General features: G+C 40.5%; 1 protein-coding gene across 3 annotated transcripts; it reads left to right on the forward strand.

Annotated features, from left to right (window-relative positions):
* The first annotated feature begins 211 nt into the window (after positions 1–211).
* LOC133415029 (26S proteasome non-ATPase regulatory subunit 11A-like) lies at positions 212–16439 on the forward strand. Of its 3 annotated transcripts, none has more exons than XM_061700820.1 (13): positions 213–432; positions 1045–1146; positions 2915–3111; positions 3227–3284; positions 3837–4031; positions 4450–4594; positions 4951–5011; positions 5921–5983; positions 6344–6469; positions 7225–7260; positions 7369–7420; positions 11410–11544; positions 13540–16439. In XM_061700820.1, the coding sequence occupies exons 1-12, from the start codon at positions 273–275 to the stop codon at positions 11541–11543; spliced, it is 1329 nt and encodes a 442-aa protein (XP_061556804.1). In that variant the 5' UTR covers positions 213–272; the 3' UTR covers position 11544; positions 13540–16439. The 3 variants fall into 3 exon arrangements, with proteins under 3 accessions (XP_061556805.1, XP_061556804.1, XP_061556803.1); XM_061700819.1 differs by having other exon boundaries at positions 215–432; positions 11401–11544; positions 13540–16437; XM_061700821.1 differs by lacking the exons at positions 11410–11544; positions 13540–16439 and adding an exon at positions 10557–11387 and having other exon boundaries at positions 212–432.
* Positions 16440–21184: the final 4745 nt, after the last annotated feature.

Here is a 21184-nt window from a genome sequence, read left to right on the forward strand (position 1 = left end):
CTGACGAAACCCTCCTTTTTTGAGGCAAGGCGGTGTGCTGTTATTTTTGTTGTTAAAATATTACGTTTCAACCAAGTACTGTATGGTTATACACTTTATACAAAGAAAAGTAAGCATCTCAAATTGGAGCGCTGCTGGGATTCAATGTGGGGATGCTTGAGTAACCCCCAAAATGGACAAGAAACACCTGCTACAGGCAAACATAAAGCCATAGTTTTCCTCGCGGAAGGAAGAACCAGGCGCGGCCTTTTGGTGGCAGCATTGTTCCGGCAATGAGCGTGAAGGACCTGAGCGGAGAACCAGCAGCGGAGCAGCGGAGCAGCGTGGCAGGTACAGGAAAGATGGCAGCCGCGGCAGTGGCTGAGTTTCAGAGGGCACAGTCTCTTCTTGTCACAGATCGGAACGCCTCAATCGATATTTTACATTCAATAGGTAAATATACCCGAAAATAAAGTCGGTTTTTGTGTAGTCTGCTTAGCTACATAACCCCAAAACAATATGAGAGCTATTTGTTTGAGATATCTTTGTTGTTAGCTCGCTTAACAATTCAATGTTAAGCTACGTTAGCTTAGTTGACAGTCTCGTCTCCCCATGCTGAGTGAGTCAGCAGCGGTGCTAGCACAGCACCGCTAAGATGATTGCTTATGCTAGTGCTAGCCTCGCCTCGCCGGCATTCCTTCTTTGGACCGGAACTTGGGCGATAGTTCCAGAGTTCATGTTCGTTGTCTTTCGTCGACGGCTTCCCTAATTCTTCCGAATATAAAGTGAGCAGCGAAACCAGTGTTAAACCCGTTTTGCTGAGGTCATTTGCTGGGTTTTATAAGGTTTCATCATACAATTGTCATGATTATTTCGGCTGTTCTCCGTGTTGGCATGTTTGCCGTCACGCGTTAGCCAACGTCACAGCTGTGAACAAGCGCTGATTTCAGTACTCAAAACTAGAGCCTAGTTATTTGAATCGGCGTTGCCATTCTCAACGATGTCAGTTCCAAATTAGATTGAGGGACTTCTACATGTGACCGTATTTGTATGTGTGTGTTGCAGTAAAGCGGGACTTTCAGGATAGTGATGAGGAGGCTGTGCGTGTTAAAGAGCAGAGCATCCTGGAGCTGGGCGGACTGCTGGCCAAGACGGGACAGGCTGAAGGTAAATAAAAACTCTTGCTAGTTCCAAAATCTTCTTTGAGCATAGGATTCATACTAGCCAAACCAATTGGGAAAACCTCATCAAAACGGCTCTTTGCTCACTCAATGATCAGCCTGCTTAGCTTGCGAATGAATCGCACTGTTTTCCAAACATCGCCGACAGCATCGGAAATGTAATCGATCGAATATCAACCGTCAGCCGTGGCCCAATGGTTAAGATCATCGGCTGCCGCTGTGGGGGCTTAGGTTCAAGATACCGACCGGACCGTCCACCAACATCTCCCGGACAAACGGCTGCGGTGTCCTTCAGCAAGACACCGATACCCCAAATTGCTCCCCGGTGGCTTAAGTTGCCCCCCTGCTCCGGTGTGTTCCACTAACAAGTGTGCAATGCAGAGAACAAATTTCGTGTGCATGCATGTTCGTGACAATAAAGATGATGACATTTGAAATGGAGCAAAAATCATGTTTACCTAGTGAATTATTTGATCATCTTTTTAAGATGATACAGAGAAAATTACTGTCAGTATTACACATTTTACAATTTCTCCCATATCAACTGAAGTGTGCTCTGTGCACGTAGCTGTGTGATGTCACATTCGTTGCAGGTATTAGGTTTCACCCTCTTCCGGTCAGCCATGGATTCTTAATTGAGTGATCAGCCAACGAGCCTTACAAAGGATTTTTTTCTTAATTAGTTTTATTCCAAAAGCAACACAAGCCTCGTGGGTCAGGTTTTGTCCATGTTGCCCTGGGCTGTGGTCTTTCAGCCGGCCAGGCCGGACCCGCAGGATTCTAGCCTGTTACTTCACATTTTTATCACTCACACTGTACATATTTCACACATTGTCCCCTGGGAGTCTGGCACGAGGCATGATGGGGCGGCATTGCCCCGTGACCGTCTCGCCTCACCTCCACCAGTCTCCCCAATTTTGATGCACGACACCCCACATTTTTGTTTGTTGGTGTGCCGTGAGATTTTTCAATTGTAAAATATGTGCCTTGGCTCCTTTAAAGGTTGGACATCGCTGGTCTAGTCAGATCATGTATTCTAATCAGTCAGGTCAAACCAACATTACAACATGACAGAAATAATGGGTGCTAACTTACTGTAATTACTTTATTATAATTAAATTACTTACACACACACACCAAAACTTTAGAGCATGATTCGACAGAACACGTGCATGTTCGCTTAAAACTGTTAGTACTAGCACTAGCTTGCTAGGCTACATAACGTTTAGGTGCCTGCCTGCGAGCCGTATTGTATTAAAAGTATGTGAACACACCTCAAGCAAGCCTTAAATGAATGTCCTCTCCTGAGCACTGGTGACCACCAACACACGTTTCCCCCCATTTTGTTCTTATAAACACACGGCGCAATCCATTACTGTTGTCGAACCCGGGTCCTCAGAACTGTGAGGCAGATGTGCTAACCAGTGGTGCACCGTGCCGCCTCATTTGAATCCTCCAAATATAATTTATGATGTTGTAGAATATGATTTCTGACATGATTGTTACCATCGGGTATTCTAAATTGGGCTCATCATTAAGCATACAATACTAAGAACCTTACACAGTCACTTGACAGTAACCTTTAATGGCTCACTCTTAAATTCTCAATTTTCTCACCAACTATTCAACAACGTTACACACAAAAACTCACTCGAGATGTGTTTGAAATGTTTTCCTTCAAAATTGGACTTTTAAAAGCCCTTACTGTTAAATTTTTATGAATAACAATTCATACTTTTTCTCTCTGCCTTCAGAGCTTGGTGGTCTGTTAACATATGTGCGGCCATTCCTCAACTCCATCTCTAAGGCCAAAGCAGCCCGACTGGTTCGCTCCTTGCTGGACCTGTTTCTGGACATGGAGGCCGCCACAGGTCAGGAAGTAGAGCTCTGCCTTGAGTGCATAGAATGGGCCAAGGCTGAGAAGAGGACCTTCCTCCGACAGGCCCTAGAGGTGAGAAATATAATAATAATAATAATAATGTGCAGGGGATGTTTTTGTCTATATTTTTTCCAACATTAACACTGTTCTTTTCAGCTATGAGAGTTTTATCCTGCTTTATCCTTAGGCTCGACTTATCTCACTATATTTCGACACGAAGTGTTACCAGGAAGCCCTACAACTTGGTGAGTGTCCTAATGAACTTTTCCCCCAAAATGAGTTACTTTGATTGGCCCACGAAGAGTTTGTGTGCGGTCATGTGACTGCCTTGTGCCGTCTGATTGGTGAACTGGAGTCAAATGACACTAGGGATCAAGCTGTATTGGCCCCAACGGCGCCCAAGGCGGAAGTCTGATGAAGTCTAAAAATAGATTGCGCGCACACTAATTGATAAATAAAAGTAGCGAGCGGCATGTCGATCATTGCAACGGGGCAAAAGTATCGATTCTTCTTCACATAAATACTCAAGTACAAGTAAAAAGTATGGTTAATTCAAACGACTCTCACAAGTACAATTTATCCAAACTGTTACTTGAGTAAAGTTAACGGAGTAATTGTAGCGCGTTACTACCCGCCGCTGAGTGAACTACGCTACAATCTAGTCTTTACCCTGTTTACTAGTATTATTTTCAGGAACTGTGGTAGAATGTAGTTCCATACCATTTTGTCTGTATTTGTCATGTTTAAGTTGAGGAAGTTATGTCCTGTAAAAACTGCACGTTGGTTTCCACCTCCAGGCTCCCAGTTACTGCAGGAGCTGAAGAAGATGGATGACAAAGCGCTACTGGTGGAGGTGCAGCTGCTAGAGAGTAAAACATATCATGTCCTCAGTAACCTGCCCAAGGCTCGCGCTGCCCTCACGTCAGCCAGGACAACTGCCAATGCCATCTACTGCCCACCAAAATTACAAGCAGCTTTAGACATGCAATCAGGTAAAAAGCAAAACAAATCATAACGGGGAGTAATATATAGAGAAAATAATAATTTCAAATATAATGAGATACAGTGAACCCTTACTTATTCACAGGGAAAAGGGACCGCGAATAGTGAAAATATGCGGAGAATTATTGCCCATTATCATCGCATTGAGAATTTTGTTGAATTCATAAAATTCTTGAATAAGTGGGGATAAACCACCAATATGCGTTTTTGTGGTTGGTTCCCGCCCCAAAAAAAGAAAAACAAAAAAGAAAAGAAATCTGGAAAAATGTTTTTAAAAAGAAAGTCCATGAATAGGTGAATCTGTGAGTGCCAAACCGCAAGTATGCGGGAGTTCTCTGTAAAACCTGATAATAGATTGTTTATTGGCCAACATACCTGGTGACCTGACTTTACCATGCGTGTTTCCAGGGATTATTCATGCAGCAGAGGAGAAAGACTGGAAGACGGCGTACTCCTATTTCTACGAGGCCTTTGAGGGCTACGACTCCATTGACAGTCCTCGAGCCATCACAGGACTCAAGTATATGCTGCTCTGCAAAATCATGCTCAATGCGTAAGTGGTAAAGTACTGGGTTGAGCAAATCTTGTGATTGGTTATCGTTTTTTTAAACTCGGCCCCAAAAATCCTGATTGTGTCAAGCCTACTTCAGTGTTCTCATTTTTTGCATAACTGTTGGTGGTGGTTGACTGAGACATCAGACATAATTGAGGCACTGATTGAAATACAGTACAGTAAAATTATTTTAAATGTGAGTATGACTAATATGATGAATATCTGTGAGTAATATTTTCAACTCCAATAATTTAGCTCCTGGAGAAGCAACTTCATTGCTTTGCAATCCGTCACCACCACGAGTATCCTAACTTTGAAAAACACTACACGACATGGATACATTGCTTGTGTTTCAGACCAGAGGATGTCCAGGCCCTCATCGGTGGCAAACACATTCTGCGGTACACTGGAAGACAGGTACTGTATCACTTTTTTTTTTTTTTTTTTTTTTTTTTAATTCAGAGAAGAAATGGGACATTTTTGGGGGGTTTCAATCTTTGACTGTTAACGAAATTGTTGTACGGGTATTTCTGTTCAACTGTCACTTCATTTGGTACACTTGAACTAATCTACTTAGTTCTGATATTGTACCATAGCTGTATTTGATGCCTTTACCAAAATTACAAGTCTTAGTTTTGATGCACTCTACTATAGAGGCCTGTACAGTGGGGCAAAAAAGTATTTAATATATATTTAGTATGACCAGGTTGGATAAAATTAGAAATGAGCTCATCAGAGGGACGGCCAAGGTTAGATGTTTTGGAGACAAAGTTAGAGAGAACAGACTTCGATGGTTTGGACACGTCTAGAGGAGAGGTAGTGAGTATATTGGTAGAAGGATGACGAGGATGGAGCTGCCACGCAAGAGAGCGAGAGGAAGAGCAAAGAGAAGGTTGATGGATGTCATGAGGGAAGACATGAGGGCAGTTGGTGTTTGAGAGGAGGATGCAGGAGATAGGCTTACATGGAAAAGGATGTCACGTTGTGGCGAACCCTAACGGGACAAGCCCAAAGGAAAAGATAATTTATTAAGGATCATACTATTTACATGTTTTGACAAAACATTTTTTTCTTTTCTTTCTTTCTTTATTTATTTATTTTATTTTTTAATTAAAAAAGCTTGTTTGGTATCAGGATAAATAAAGCAAATCCCAGAAGGAAAAAAAAACTAAGAGGAAAAATTGTTTTGAATAATGTCATTGTCAAGAGTTCCCCTTGCCATTTTCAAATCAGAAATCTGATTTTATTTTAAGGCTATATCGCCCAGCCCTAAGTGAACTATGCTTTCATCCACTGCAACTTTATTCTTTGTCTCTTTTTCGACAGACGGATTCGCTGAAATGTGTAGCACAGGCTAGCAAGAATCGATCGCTTTCTGGCTTTGAAAAGGTTTGTATATATAGTAGACGCAAGTGCTTAACACAATGAGTAAAAGACCTATCGAGAGACTATCCCATATCATAAAGAGCTCTCTGTCTCAGCGTTTACCATTTTGAACAAGAATTGGGAATTTCAAACTAAATTCGTCTTCTCAAACACAGATTTGATCATTTAAAATATAATTTCACCCGTGGTGCTTCCTCATACTGCTATATTAAACAATATGAATGGTGTGGATGTAGGGTAGCTGTGCTATAAACCCTGCATTGGGTGGTGGTCTCATAAATCTTTCGATCTGCTCGTTTGCCTTGCGCAATTAGTAGCGAGAATAGTATGTGTGTGTAATATGTGGTCTCCTTCCTTCCAAAGGCACTGACAGAGTATAAAGCAGAACTGAGGGACGATCCCATCATCCGAACCCATCTGACCAAATTGTATGACAACCTCCTCGAGCAGAACCTCATCAGGCTCATTGAGCCTTTTTCCAGGGTCCAAGTAAGTACTGCAGTAACTTATGATTTCACTTCTTTCTACCTTATGTTCACTATAGATTTTTCTTGACATTATGGGCTTTATGAATTTGTGTACAGTAATCCCTTGTTTATTGTGAGGGTTACTTTCTAGACCACATCCTCAATAGATAAAATCTACAAAGTAGCAACGATGTAGTTATTGTATTATTTATATATATTTTAAAGCGTCATGCATATACTGTAATACCAACATACAGTATATGCATGTGAGGTGCAGGTATTATTTTTGTCCACTCGAGGTCCCCATCCTCACAATTTCCACTGTAGTATCTTTGACAGTGAATGTTTTAGTTCATAGGTTTGATATCGATACTGTTTATAAAGAACCTCGAGTCAAATGTTTATTTTAGTCGATGCTGCGGGCTGCTAAGAAAATGGATGTTCATAATTTGGACACCTTTTATTAAAACCATGCAAACGTTTTGACCCAGCCCCCTGAAAGAATCTGAATCGAGAATTGTTTGGAACCGGAATCGCTCAAATTCAAACGATGCCCAACCCTAGTGAGCCTGCAGTAACAATCCGTGTGGAAAATTAATCCCACGATGTATAAAATAATCTGGGATACAAGTGCAATAATGAAAAAATCTGCGATGGACTGTAGCCGCAAAAAGTGAACTGCGATATAGCGAGGGAAGAGTGTCATTGATTGTGCCATTTAACAATATAATGAGCAGAATTTAAAATGTACCCCACTCTTGGTCTTTTCTTTACTAGATGGCACACATTTCTTCCATCATCAAACTGTCTAAGGTATGTGTTGTTGTGCTTTTTGCTTTTTCATTCTTCATTTTTTGTGGTGTGCACGTTTCTTTTTGTGTGTGAAGTGAAATACGCAAAATCTCAGTGTCTTTCTTGCAGGGTGATGTCGAGAGGAAATTATCGCAGATGATTCTGGACAGAAAGTTTTACGGTATGTGCCTGAAGCTATTTCTAGTTAACTATATCAGGCACATATAGCATGATGCGATGCAATTCGTGTTTCTTAAATATATTTGTTTGGGGGATTTGTTTTTTGAGCGGAGTTTGAGTAATGCCCAAATAGGAAAATTATTACCCATCTGCGGTAGACTTTGCGCCGATCTGATCGGTATCGGCCGATTTTATGCTGATCGGCTTTCATGTCATAATTCGCCGATCTCGATCGGCTCTGCGCAAGACATTTAACTCCGCGTCGCAGTTGCGTATGAATCCAAAAGCTAGTTTATTTTTACCCTTGTCTTGTGGCGCAGTACTGTAACTATGACGGCCAATAAAGTTTTTTTCAATTGTCGGTTAAAAAACGTCATCGGTGTGGGACTATTTTGCGGTTTCTCAAACAAACAACACGTACGTTATTTGGAGTCTGTGCACAACTGAAGTACGTTGTGGGGAACGTCATCTAAATGCTTCAACACAAATTTGATCAGGCATCTGAAGAATGTAAAACCCCAATTCCAATGAATTTGGGGCGTTGTGTTAAACATGCATAAAAACAGAATACAATGATTTGCAAATCATGTTCAACCTACATTTAATTAAATACACTACAAAGACAAGATATTTAATGTTGAAACTGATAAACTTTATTGTTTTGAGCAAATAATCATTAACTTAGAATCTCATGGCTGCAACGCGTTCCAAAAAAGCTGGCAGAGGTGGCGAAAAAGACTGCGAAAGTTGAGGAATGCTCATCAAACACCTGTTTGGAACATCCCACAGGCGAACAGGCTCATTGGGAATAGGTGGGTGCCACGATTGGGTAGAAAAGGAGCTTCCCTGAATTGCTCAGTCATTCACAAGCAAAGATGGGGTGAGGATCACCTCTTTGTGAACAGGTCTATTACTAAATAGTCGAACAGTTTAAGGACAATGTTCCTCAACGTACAATTGCAAGGAATTTAGGGATTTCATCATCTACGGTCCATAATATCATCAAAAGATTTAGAGAATCTGGAGAAATCACTGCATGTAAGCGGCAAGGCCAAAAACCGACATCGAATGCCCGTGACCTTCGATCCCTCAGGCGGCACTGCATCAAAAACCGACATCGATGTGTAAAGGATATCACTGCATGGGCTCAGGAACACTTCAGAAAACCAATGTCTGTAAATCCGGTTCGGCGCTACATCCGGAAGTGCAACTTGAAACTCTACTATGCAAAGCAAAAGACATTTATCAACAACACCCAGAAACGCCGCCGGCTTCTCTGGGCCCGAAAAGTGTTTTGTGGTCCGATGAGTCCACATTTCAAATTGTTTTTGGAAATTGTGGACGTCGTGTCCTCCGGGCCAAAGAGGAAAAGAACCATCCGGACTCTTATGGACGCAAAATTAAAAAGCCAGCATCTGTGATGGTATGGGGCTGTGCTGCATGGGGAACTTAGACATCTGTGAAGGCACCATTAATGCTGAAACGTACATACAGGTTTTGGAGAAACATATGCTGCCATCCAAGCGACGTCTTTTTCACGGACGCCCCTGCTTATTTCAGCAAGACAATGCCAAACCACACTCTGCACGTGTTACAACAGCGTGGCTTCGTAGTAAAAGAGTGCGGGTACTAGACTGGCCCGCCTGCAGTCCAGACCTTTCTCCCATTGAAAATGTGTGGCGCAATATGAGGCGTCAAATACGACGACAGAGACCCCGGACTGTTGAACGGCTGAAGCTGTACATCGAGCAAGAATGGGAAAGAATTCCACCTACAAAGCTTCAACAATTAGTGTCCTCAGTTTCTAAACGTTTATTGAATGTTGTTAAAAGAAACGGTGATGTAACACAATGGTAAACATGAGCCTGTCCCAGCTTTTTTGGAACGTGTTGCAGCCAATGATTATTTGTTCAAAACAATCAAGTTGATCAGTTTGAACATTACATATGTTGTCTTTGTGGTGTATTCAATTAAATATAGGTTGAACATGATTTGCAAATCATTGTATTCTGTTATTATTTGTGTTTAACACAACGTCCCAACTTCATTGAAATTGGGGTTGTCCATAAAGAGGAGCATGTTGAGCTGACCTAAAGTTATGCCAGTGACCAATCCTTGAATGCCCCCTAGTGGTCATTGATGTTTTAACTTTTGTCTAAAATGCTAGAGAATAATTTTGAGCTGGGATGGGCTCCAGCATGCCCGCGACCCTGGTGAGGATAAGCGCTACAGAAAATGGATGGATGGATACAGTACTCAGTATACAGTACACAAAGTATATACAATAAATGAACCAGTCATAAAGTACACAAGTTTATACAATAAATGAACAAGTCATGTAAATGGACACATTGCTTCATCTTGTGATCGGTGATGAGCCCCACAAATCCTGATCGTGTAAAGCCTAATCTGCACACACTGTCTGCCTTTACGAATATGGCAGGTTGTCAACGGTTGCAGGACAAACAATTAAGGACATTGTCATACTTTCTCTTATACAGTTTAATAATGTACCTAATACATGTTACATTTATTTCTCTGGCACAATTTTTACTGACCAGTGAGATACGACATATACTGTCAGCATTGTTGTATGTTCCATTTCTGCTTTTTTCATTGTTATCTGCTATTAGTAATCAGTTGATGAATCTACTCAATTATAATTGTATAGCGTGATGTTGAATCCTTGGATCATTGGAACTACAGTGCTGTGAAAAGGTTTAATTTACTTTAAACTTTAAGATCATCAGGCAAATGTAAATATCAGATAAATATAAACCAAGTGAACTTAAAATGCTGTTTTTTAATGGTGATTTTATGAATCAAAGAGAGAAAACATTCAAAGTTACCTGTCCCTATGTGAAAAAACCTCATTGTTAAATCATGAATTTAATTATGGTTAATCACAATTTTGGGTTAATTTTCGCTGATCACACCCAACCCTGATTACCTCCAGACCTGTTCAATCAAAGAAATCACTCAAAGAATCTGTCCCGACAAAATCAAGTCAGACAAAACATCTAAAAATGGTGCAACAAAATAACACAATCCAAAGAAATTGCAGAACAGTTGAGAAATGAAGTAAATGACATCTATCAGTCTGGAAAGGGTTACAAAAGCCATTTCTACATTTTTAGGATTCTAGTGTACCATAGGAAGAGCCATTATCCTCACATGAAGAAAACATGGAACAGTGGTGAACCTTCCCAGGAGTGGCTGGCCAACAAAGATTACCCCAAGAGAACAGCAATGACTCATCCAGGAGGTTACAAAGGAACTCGGGACAACTTCTAAAGAACTGTAGGCCCGCCTTGCCTCAGTTTTGAGGTCAATGTACATGACACAACAATAATGAAAATGGGCTCAAATGAAAACTACTGCTGACCAAAAAGATCATAAGCGCTCCTCTTACTTGTGCAAAAAAAAACATCCGACTTTTGGGAGGATCTTATATGAACCCACGAGATGAAAGTTGAGCTTTTTGGAAGGTGTGTGTGTCTTGTGACATTTGACGTAAATGTAGCACAGCATTTCAGAAAAAGAAACATACCAACAGTCAAACGTGGTGGTGGTAGTCCCATAACTTTTTCACACAGGGCCAGGTAACTTTGAATATTTTTTTTCTTCCTAATAAATGAAATAACCATTTTAAAAACACAATCGTAAGTTCACTTGGGTTATATCTATCTGTTATCTGTTATTTACATGTATTTGATGATCTTAAACATTGAAGTGGGGAAACTATGCAAAAATATAAGAGTGTGACAATAATACTTTTCACAGCTCTGGATTTTCATTACCGGAAAAATAAAACCACAAATTTACCATTCATGATAACCATCTTGCCCTAATACTTTTTGGCACGTGTAATATTGTTCATGAAATGAATATGCAACATGCAGACAGGTAAACATTACCAACTTTTGCCAACTCCAGTAGTAGCTTTGCTTTTGTTGTCTAGCCTGCCATTGATGTTAACAGGTATTTTAGACCAAGGTGAAGGTGTGCTCATCGTCTTTGACGAACCTGTGGTGGACAAGACATACGAGGCAGCCCTGGAGACCGTTCAGAACATGAGCAAGGTGGTGGACTCGCTTTACAACAAAGCCAAGAAGCTAACATAAGGTCAGTCCAGCTGAACCGATGTTTGTGTCATCAGAGTTCATATTCATCAGTCATTCTTCTTAAATATTAAATAGTATTTGTCTTATTGAAGATAATACATTTGAAGTCCATAGTTATTTTACTTTCCAAATCAATGAGGAAGAACTTTACTAGGTTTGATCATTCGGTGGTACCTTGAAGTCGAGCGCATTCCATTCCGTGATGCTGCTTGACTTTCAAAATTACATTTCCTTTTTAAAATGTTTATTAACTGTACAGGTAATGATTTAAAGTTAGTCAGTATTAATCTTTTTATTTTATTTTATTTTATTTTTTTACTTTTTTTTTAATTACTTATTTTTACTTTTTTTTTTATTACTATCACACAAGTATAAAAGGAAATCAACTACTTATGTAATGTAAATTGTCAAGCATAACAAAACAGCGGCTTGCTCAGTCATCCACATTGCGACTGGTGATTATGTCCAATTTAACTATCATGGCGCTGAACACTGTTGTGGTGGACTTCAACGTGCCACTGTAATAAATAAGGAACTGTAAAATCTTTCTTAGTAGAAAGCGTACTTTACCAATCATTATCCAATATCTTTCAAAACTTACCCGAGCTTCTCAAAGGCTGACCTGGTTCTTAATGTAATGCATATCAGTAAACCAGTCATGTGTTCTGGTCTTCTTTAGGATTCATAGATCAGGTATTCTAGTTTTGCCAGTGAGATGAAGTAAAACGCCAGCTGTGGATGTTTGCAATTCAAAGAGCAATAGACAAAAACTACCACTAAAAAACACTTCAAAGAGGATTCTGCTTCCAAACTTACGCAGTCTTGGGTCACGCTCAAGGTTCCAAACTGAGACAAGACACAACAGCAATTAGAAGGCAGTCCAGTGATCTCTGCCAATAGCCACAGAACCCAGCGCGTACATCTGGGTGTATTTCTGGCATTACAACGTATCAAAAACATCTAATGTTGTCGGAAACGTCCAGTGATCCAGAAATGGCCCACAATGTCATGGCTTACCCCTTGGTACATGCTCCACCCTTCTGTCACCATTGCATGATAATCGTTTTATTTCCTTTGCAGTCCTACACAGAAACAAACAGCAATGTTATGGCACTGATGCAAGCCCCCCCCCCCCCAATCAGCTCACATTCTTTTAAAAAAAAAAAACTTTAAAAACCTTAAATATTGTTTTCGTCACCATTGTGTCTTTTGTCTGATTGGACAGTTAGTTTCAATTAACTTATAAATGGCCTTATCCAGTGTTTTACCAACTTTTGTAGATTCTTCAAAGTTTTGAGAGGGACAAAAAAGATTTGCTGAGAACCTGTATGAGAAGAAAAGAGCTAAAGACTGTGTTTGGAATTGTTCACTCATTCCCTACTCCTCACTATCCTGTGTACATGCCTGTGAATATTCTCATTCATTCAGGTCGTTTCATTCTCAGGACAACAAATAGGAGCATTTTAGGTTTACTTGGGTTAACTTTGTCCAATATTTACGTTTGTTTCATGCTCTTAAACATTAAAGTGGGGGAGACTATGCAAAAAAATGGTATGTCTATGGATAGTGACTCCGGTCTGGTCCATGGCGCAAGGAAACTTGGGCACAGCGCTTTGATCAATACAACACTTTCATTAAACCTTTTTGATTGAAGGAGATCCAAACATGCATTCAGTCATAAGCACAGTATTATGTTTAAATTACTTTTAAGTTATTTCATACAGAACGGGGGGAAAAAAAACATGCAGTCTTTCAAAGTATTGGTGTGAGTTAGCCGAAGCAGAGCGCATAACCCAACTGGCAGACAACACGGGGATTTTTATATTTAAAATTTGCTTTATTTTTCTCATGGAATTCAATGACATTCAGAAGTCTCAGGAAAACTCCATGCTCCATCCTTTACAGCCAGCCTAAGAAGTCATTGACAGGAATAACCAGATGTGGGAATTTTGTTTTTTAAAAAAACTCCCTATTTGCGTCTTTTTTTCCTACGCAGAGTGATTAAAACCAGTAGTCCTCCAGTGCGGATCGTCGTGGGCCAGTCAGACCTCCGTCAATCCCTCTCACTTCAACCCCTGGAGGTATGAGGGAAGGAGGAAGGAGGACAAAAACTTTTCTAAACACTTGGTGTGAACCTCTGGAGACACTGCAGCAGAGACTGATGGGATGGATACCCTTCTCCTGAAATAACTCCCACAGCTCTCTGCTTTTCCTTCTTCCCGTCACTGTCTCCTCATCCCAATCTGGAAGCGGTTGATCAGACACAAAGTGCTCCTCCCTATGGAAATATGTCGGCACTGCGCCCCACTTCTCCCAACAATGGTTTCTACTGTATGTGAAATAGGTTGAGTTTCCTCGTTACCTTTTGTTTTTGTTCTTTCTCTCTGCACTGGCCATCAGGGAATCTTATAAAACAAAATAGAAAATTCATAAACCAAACTTACACATGTATTACAAAATCAACACCAAAACCTGATCAGTAACAATTCAGATTGAACAACACCGGAATGAGATTGTGGTCTACCTTTTTTTTTTTTTTGTCATTTCTTCTGATATTTTGGAGGTTGTTAGACTATGGACCCAAATTTTGCTCGTATCCACATTTGTACCGAAATGTCAGGCCTGCCCCCCCTCCAAGCAGTCTCAGTCACACAAGGCATTCAGGGGTTATAATACTGTGTTCCTTTAAGACCATGCCACAAGAAGACCATCATGTTACTGTTGTGCCACTCACCCGCATTTAACCTCCTCTGTGTACATAACATCGCCAAGGTCTGCTATTCATCCAGTTCACCATGTAATTATAAGGTCTCATTTTTATAAAATGCGAGAAGCATGTAAATCTCACAAGTGAGAGCATGGCCAGTCGCACAAAGAAATTTCAATGTTCTAGTGTCTGAGCAAATGCTTCTAAAGAAGCGAGGTTGCAGAGAAAATCATGTACATTCTTGAAAACGTAATCGTGCTGGGACTGAGGGTTTACCATATATAAAACAAGTGCTAGATAAAAACAACATTTTTTAACAATTATTTTGGGATATGGATTAAGTATTTGAACCCCCTCCCCACCCCCATTATGTTTTGGGGATAAAATGCGCGGTAACAATACTAAGCTAACTTTTCAGATGTAAGTAATAAAAGTCCTTTAGTGCAACTAGTTAACTAATTCACTTCATGGCAATTGTTACAATTACCGTTTCCTTTCATAGAGGTTCGGATACATCATTCCAAGATTAATACAGGACATTTGTTTCATTATTATTTTTATTTTTTTTACATGAATACGAAACATGAAAAATAGAATATGAATATAAAATGAAGTGAGAAGTGTTGGTCTAAAATGTGCCATTTTTCTCTTTAAAAATGTGAACTCTTGGTTTAATTGCTATGGCCTAAAGATGAGTCTTCAATTGCTAAACTTATGGCTGCTGCTCATTTAGGCACGTCTAACTTGTGCTTGTAACTGCTGTATCTTGAAGAACTGCCACTGGTTGTTAACTCATTTCAAAATAATACTCTGCAATGCATCATAAACTTGCAGGGGTGTCAAACTTGTTGTTGGTAAGGTTTCTCTCAGAGTTTCGTGATGACCGGGAAACTAAATCAATTCATCACCTCATCATAGTATTACAGATACAAAACAAATCGATGGATAATTGATTTTGAAATCAGAAGTTAAGGAGAATAGTTCAACTTTTGTTCCAGTTACTGTAAAGAAGAGTTTGGTTGGGAACAGAAAAATGCTTGCAAGATCATTTATTTCATAAGACGATTTGAAATTTTTTGTAGATTTAAAAAAAAAAAAAAAAAAAAAAAAAAATCATGGAAGGGGACGCAAATGATTTGCTTTCACGGCCCACATAAAATGATGCGGCGGGACGGATGTGGCCGCCGGGCCTTGAGTTTGACACCTGTGATATAAACGATACACAGCGCTTCACCTTTTCCACACGACGTGTTGAGTGCAGGTTAGAGCACAAACCAAGCATGAAGTCAAAGGAAGTTTCACAACACTCTAAAAAGTTCTACTAACAAGGAACTTTAAGGAAATTTAAGTTGTATGAACTAAATGCCTAGTTGAGGTGACATTGCATTACAAGTCCAACCAACAAATGTGTATTTCTACATTTGTTTCTCAAACAAGGAAACATAAAGTTGTTCCAACTAAGCCTATTAGTTGAATCAACATAAAATGTTAAGGTAGCCAGGTTACTTTTTCAGTAGAAGTTGACCTCACTAACAATAATCTTAAGTTTGATCAATACCTCCAAATCGCATTATTTGTCAGGTCAACTAAATCACTTATTTTCTAAAATGACTGAGTGGAATATATAAAGAAATTACTTTATTTGTATTTTTTTTTTAAACACAAATAACGTATTTGATCACAAAACTATAAATTCATAAAACAATGAAAATGTAATCAAAAACATAACCGTTAAAAAAAAATGCTGAACAGTTTTAAGAAGTATCTGAATCTCACAATGCAAGTAATGTCTATGTATGGAGAAGTGACACAGGTACCGTTTGAAATGCATTGACACTCATTTTGGCATACTATGTCTGTTTTTTTAAATCTGTCTCCTTCAATTTGTAATCTCTTGTCAACAACTGCTCGCCCCTGTACCTTCTTTATTATGGTAACGTACAAAGACAAACATAAAGAGCGAAAGAGGGAGACAGTCTTACAGCATATGGCCAGGAATTTGAGCTATGCAATGTTTACCACTGAAGACTATCAAATAAATGAAAATGTTAATAAAAAACATTTTAAAAAAGCATCTGAATCTTTGGGCCTGGGGAGAGTTGGCATGCTGCTATGAAGACCAGGATGCAAAACATCATGAAAAGGGGGGACAACGGCAGTGAACATGAGACCCCAAGAGAGGCTGCAGAATAAACAGGAGCTTTCAACAGATGTGTTGACCAAGACTTGTACTGAGTCAGGTCACATTTAACAGTTGCAGTCCAAAAATGGATCAAATTTGAACGGATCCCAACCTGTGTTTATCCCTAAACAACTAACGAAGGATCGCTTGAAGAGATCTGATCGAACTGTTTGTTGTAGAATCTTGTTTTTGAGTGCAAGAACTTTGGATCAACATGCACTGCCAGCATTCATGAAAACTTTCTGGATTATCTCAAAGTTTCATTTCAGTACCTTTGGATTGTCAATGTAGAGACTGTACAGAGGCCAATTAGGCACTTAGGACACTAAAGGCATTTGGAACACTTTTAGTTGACGGATGATTTTGTCCTCCGGTATTACTGCAACATCCAGAATGTCTGCGAGAATGTCGCCATCCTCAGCTTCTCCGGTCATGAAGGGTAGGCCTACATCGACCCCTCTTACCATTTCCTCCTCCGAATCAGCAGCCTGAAGACCGAAGGTGAAATAAAAAATGAAACAAATCTGGTATCCACATCAAAAGATTCTAGTCGGCAAATTCAGCCAAGGCTCTTTTTTTTTTTTGTATAGCCTGTTTTGACAAACGGTTTGTCTCAAAGGGGTTTACACAGCATCATAGCAAAAAGTCTGTCCGCCGCTCCTCTAGTAGTTGAAAATTGCCTTGGATAGGCAGGAAAATCCTGATGTCCAAATGCCCTTGCTGAATTCAGATCATTAGCCAATAGGCTATATAATGTACAGGGAGCTAACACGGGTAACATTAGTAAGTTAATGATACATATCTTAAGGAACGTGGTTTGGCAACCATTTTAAGATTGCATAGAATGGCAAACTGCACCTTTGGAAAATGACCTCCTTATGTCGACTCATGATGCTCTCTCTGTCTGCAATGAAACGGCCTCCTTTGCTCACGGCCCAGGACGCAGTCTTGACCGGTCTTGACGTGTGGGCTTGTGTGGGTTGTCCTTGGCAGTTTTGCAGGGGCTACTCCTATTTAATTGAGTCAACTCGGCAATCGGAGTTACCTGGACTGCTCTGATTTAACGGATGAGTTGACAATATTAAAAGTGAAATATTTCAAATGAATGATTTCGATACTATAGTTGGACTGATTCAGAAAAATGGCAAGTTGATGTAGCAAAAAAATATAACATTAATTTTCACAGTGAAGGCATTGATCTAGGGAAGGACAAAGAAACATGTCTGCTGCTTTGAAGGTCCCAGTGAGCACAGTAGCCTCCAATCCAACCTTTGTGGAAAGAAAACCCTCGAGAAGAACAACCATCTCTGTCGTAATCCACCGTCAAGCCTGTATGGTAGAGAGGGCAAACGGAAGCCACTCCTTTGTAATAGGCTCATAGCAGCCCGCCTGGAGTTTGCCCAAAGGTGCTTGAAGGATCATAAGAGACAAGATTCACTGATCTGATGGGAAAAGGATTGAACTCATTGGCGTGAATGCCAAATGTCATGTTTGAAGTGAAGCATGGCGGTGGCAGCATGATTCTGTGGCGATGTTGCAGTTGTTTTCTTTAAATACTTTGCAAAAATTAACATTTTGGTGATAATGTTGTCGTGGCGTTTTGTGTGTAGAATTTTGAAGGAAAAGATCATTGATTCCATTTTGGAATAAGTCTGTTACAACAAAATGTGTAACACGTGAAGTGCTGTGAATACTTTCTGCGTGCACCGTAAATGAAAAACGATTCGGACAGTGACAGTGCTTTTGTCATTTGATTATATGGGCAGAGTACTTCCTTTTTTGACGTACACTAACAGTCCGGATACACGTTCTCATGCTATTAAATGAGATAGCATGTCTAAACTTTGTAGTTGTAAATCTAATAATTAATAATTCAAATAATTTTCAGTCAGTGATGGCCCGAAGATGGGAGCCTTTCCCTTCTGTTCCCATCAATCTGACATCAATGTGTTTTGGTTGCATCTGTCCAATCTGCCAATTTGACCACTTTTGCAATCTTTCTTGAGGTTAGTTTATGTTCTCATTACGGCCTCCTTCACTTGGCTTGAGATCTCCATTGATTACCAGTCCTACTAGTCGTACGCTAAACGCCAAGTGCTGGTATTCCAGGCCAGGACAATTGGACTACATGCCGCAATTCCTCTGCATTTCTTCAAGGTGTTTATTGAAGCCAAGCTATTGACAAGAAACCGCCGGAAAGGCCCATTGCTGAAGAGACCATAACTGGCCAAAGAACACATTGGCTGGTCGAAAGAGAAAAGGTTCAACAATTGATGGACTGATAAAAGCAGGATTATTGTTGGGGCTTTGGAGCTGCAGCCGTAAGTGTTTGGCGGTCATCTGACAAACCCCAAGACCCTTGAACAATCTGCTGAAGCATAGTGACGCAAGTATCACGATGTGGGAATGTTTCGCATACTCTTGTGTTGGGCCTATTTATTGAATACCTATCATAGACTTGTTTGAAAACATGTTGCCTTGTACCAAAGAGGAAATGACCTTGAAAGACAACGGGCCTAAACACACCAGCAATCGAGCAGCATCTTGGGTACAGATCAGCAAGATTAATGGTACGGCGTGGCCGACCCAATCCCCAGACCTTAATCCACTCGAAAATGTGTGAGAACTACTGAGGTGAAACCAGAGTGAGACAGAGGAATTGGGAATATACTGTAGTTCAATCAGTCCAGTTCATAGTTGCCAGAAGCCGGTTGACTGCACTCAACACAGTTCTCAAGTTCTTCTCAGGAACAATCAAATGTTAGTTCAGAGATTTACCAGAAAACAAAATTTCATGCTGTTTCCCTGTGTATATTGGAACTCCATTAGTAAGGGTTTTGAACGGTCTAATCTCTTTGTCCACTTCACTGGAAAGGAATGCCACATTTTCTGCATTTTTCTTCGTTTAAAACTAATGCATATTCATCCACAAACATGATGGCAGAGTATTCACTCAAGGTAGCATAATAATCTTCATGCGATCAAATTACTGTATTTATTTACCTAATATGCATATGTCCTTGCGTTAAATCACCGCTATCAAACTCAAGGCCCGGGGGCCAGATCTGGCCTGCCGCATCAGTTTGTGTGGCCCGTGAAAGCAAATCATGTGTGTCAACTTCCATGATTCTCCTCAGATCTGTACCACATTTTTAAATTGTCATGTAATACATAATATTAATATTACAAGCAATCAGTCAATCAATCTGTTGCTTGTGTATATGTAACGGCCCTCTGAGGGAAACCGTAACTAAAATGTGGCCCATGACAAAAAGTGAGTTTGACACCCCTGCTTGAAATGAAGGCCCTGTAAGATTCAGTCCTAACTTGTTTCGTTTCTTTCTTTTTACTCAGCATTGTATGACACAGTCAAGCACTTTGTACCACCCTGTCACACTGACTAACCAGGTATCAGCTGGTTTGGTGTTGCAATGTGTTGTCATGTCCCGCGCGGTGACATATTTTATTTCGATGATTTCTTTGCGCTTTCAACCAATGAATGCACTTTTAGAAAAGCCAAGCCATAAGCTTTTAGTGTCCAAAGTGAGACTTTTTCCAGTACTACTTTAAGTTTATTGTAGGCCGACTGCATAAAGGCTGCCTCCCCCGAGGGGCATGATGGAGGCCCGGGGCTCAAGTCAACACAAGCTCTATTCTAAAGAAACCCTGATTGACTGTCAATGACTCCCGGTGTGAGTCGGTAGCGCAGTATCTACATTTGAATGGGAGCAAAGCTAATGTGTAAACGTACCTTATCACAACACCATTACACAAGTTTGTTGACCAAATTAGCATTTTTTTATATCCACTTGCCAGTGGTGGGAAGTATCGAAGTAAAAATACTTATTGTATTTTTCAGGGATCTGTCTTTTTCATTTGAAAACGGCTATCTGTACTTTCCACTCCTTTGTCAAAATGGGCTCGCTAGTTTTTTTTTTTTCAACCTCCGTGGATGACGACACTGTTAAGAAGTCACGACGACAGAGCGCTAACGCCGACTGCGGTGAAGATCTTAGTGAGTGACGTAAAAAGCGGGGACCGCCGCGACACACGGGAATGGGAACCAGGGAGCCTTGACAACATGACGCAACCGATTCGGAGAAGCAAGATATTCCCAATCCTTGGCCTTACTTAAGAGAATTGATTGATGGCGTCGGCCCCAACAATTTGTTTGTGGCGAATGCCTTATATATATCTATATCTATCTTTAATTTGTGGATCAGTTGCTTTAATAGCATAAAAGCCTTAGCCAAGGTTACCTCGCTAGCTTGGTCTTGGTTCAAAACCAATAAAACATTTTTTATTTGTAACGTATATTATTGACAGACATTTCTTTTTAACTTTTATACTTGAGTACATTCCAGTCTATACTGAAAACTTTCATTTTAGTAAAGAAGTCGAAGCAGTAGGAGGCTAGCTCTCCTATTACCGGTCTTCTTCTTCTTCTTCTTCTTCTTCTTCTTCTTCTCCCCCCCCCCACCGGAAAGTATCCGGACTTGTCGAGTTGTCGTCTGCACGTGGCGTATCACGTAGAAAGCATATGCAGGTAAGGTTAAAGCTCGTGGTGGTTTTTGTTTGTTTTTGGGGGGGCTGGTCGGTCGCTTTTACGGCTTTTGGGAGAGGTTCGTTGGAGGTTTCTGCGGGGAGAAGAAGGGAGTCAGACAGGCGACAAGCAGTGCCGTCTTGGCCCCGGGGCAGAGGCTGGGAGTGCGAAGGGGAGCCAATGAGAGGGAGACACCCTCTCCGCCTCTC

The sequence above is a fragment of the Phycodurus eques genome, chromosome 16, assembly GCF_024500275.1.
Source record: "Phycodurus eques isolate BA_2022a chromosome 16, UOR_Pequ_1.1, whole genome shotgun sequence".
NCBI classification, from domain to species: domain Eukaryota; kingdom Metazoa; phylum Chordata; class Actinopteri; order Syngnathiformes; family Syngnathidae; genus Phycodurus; species Phycodurus eques.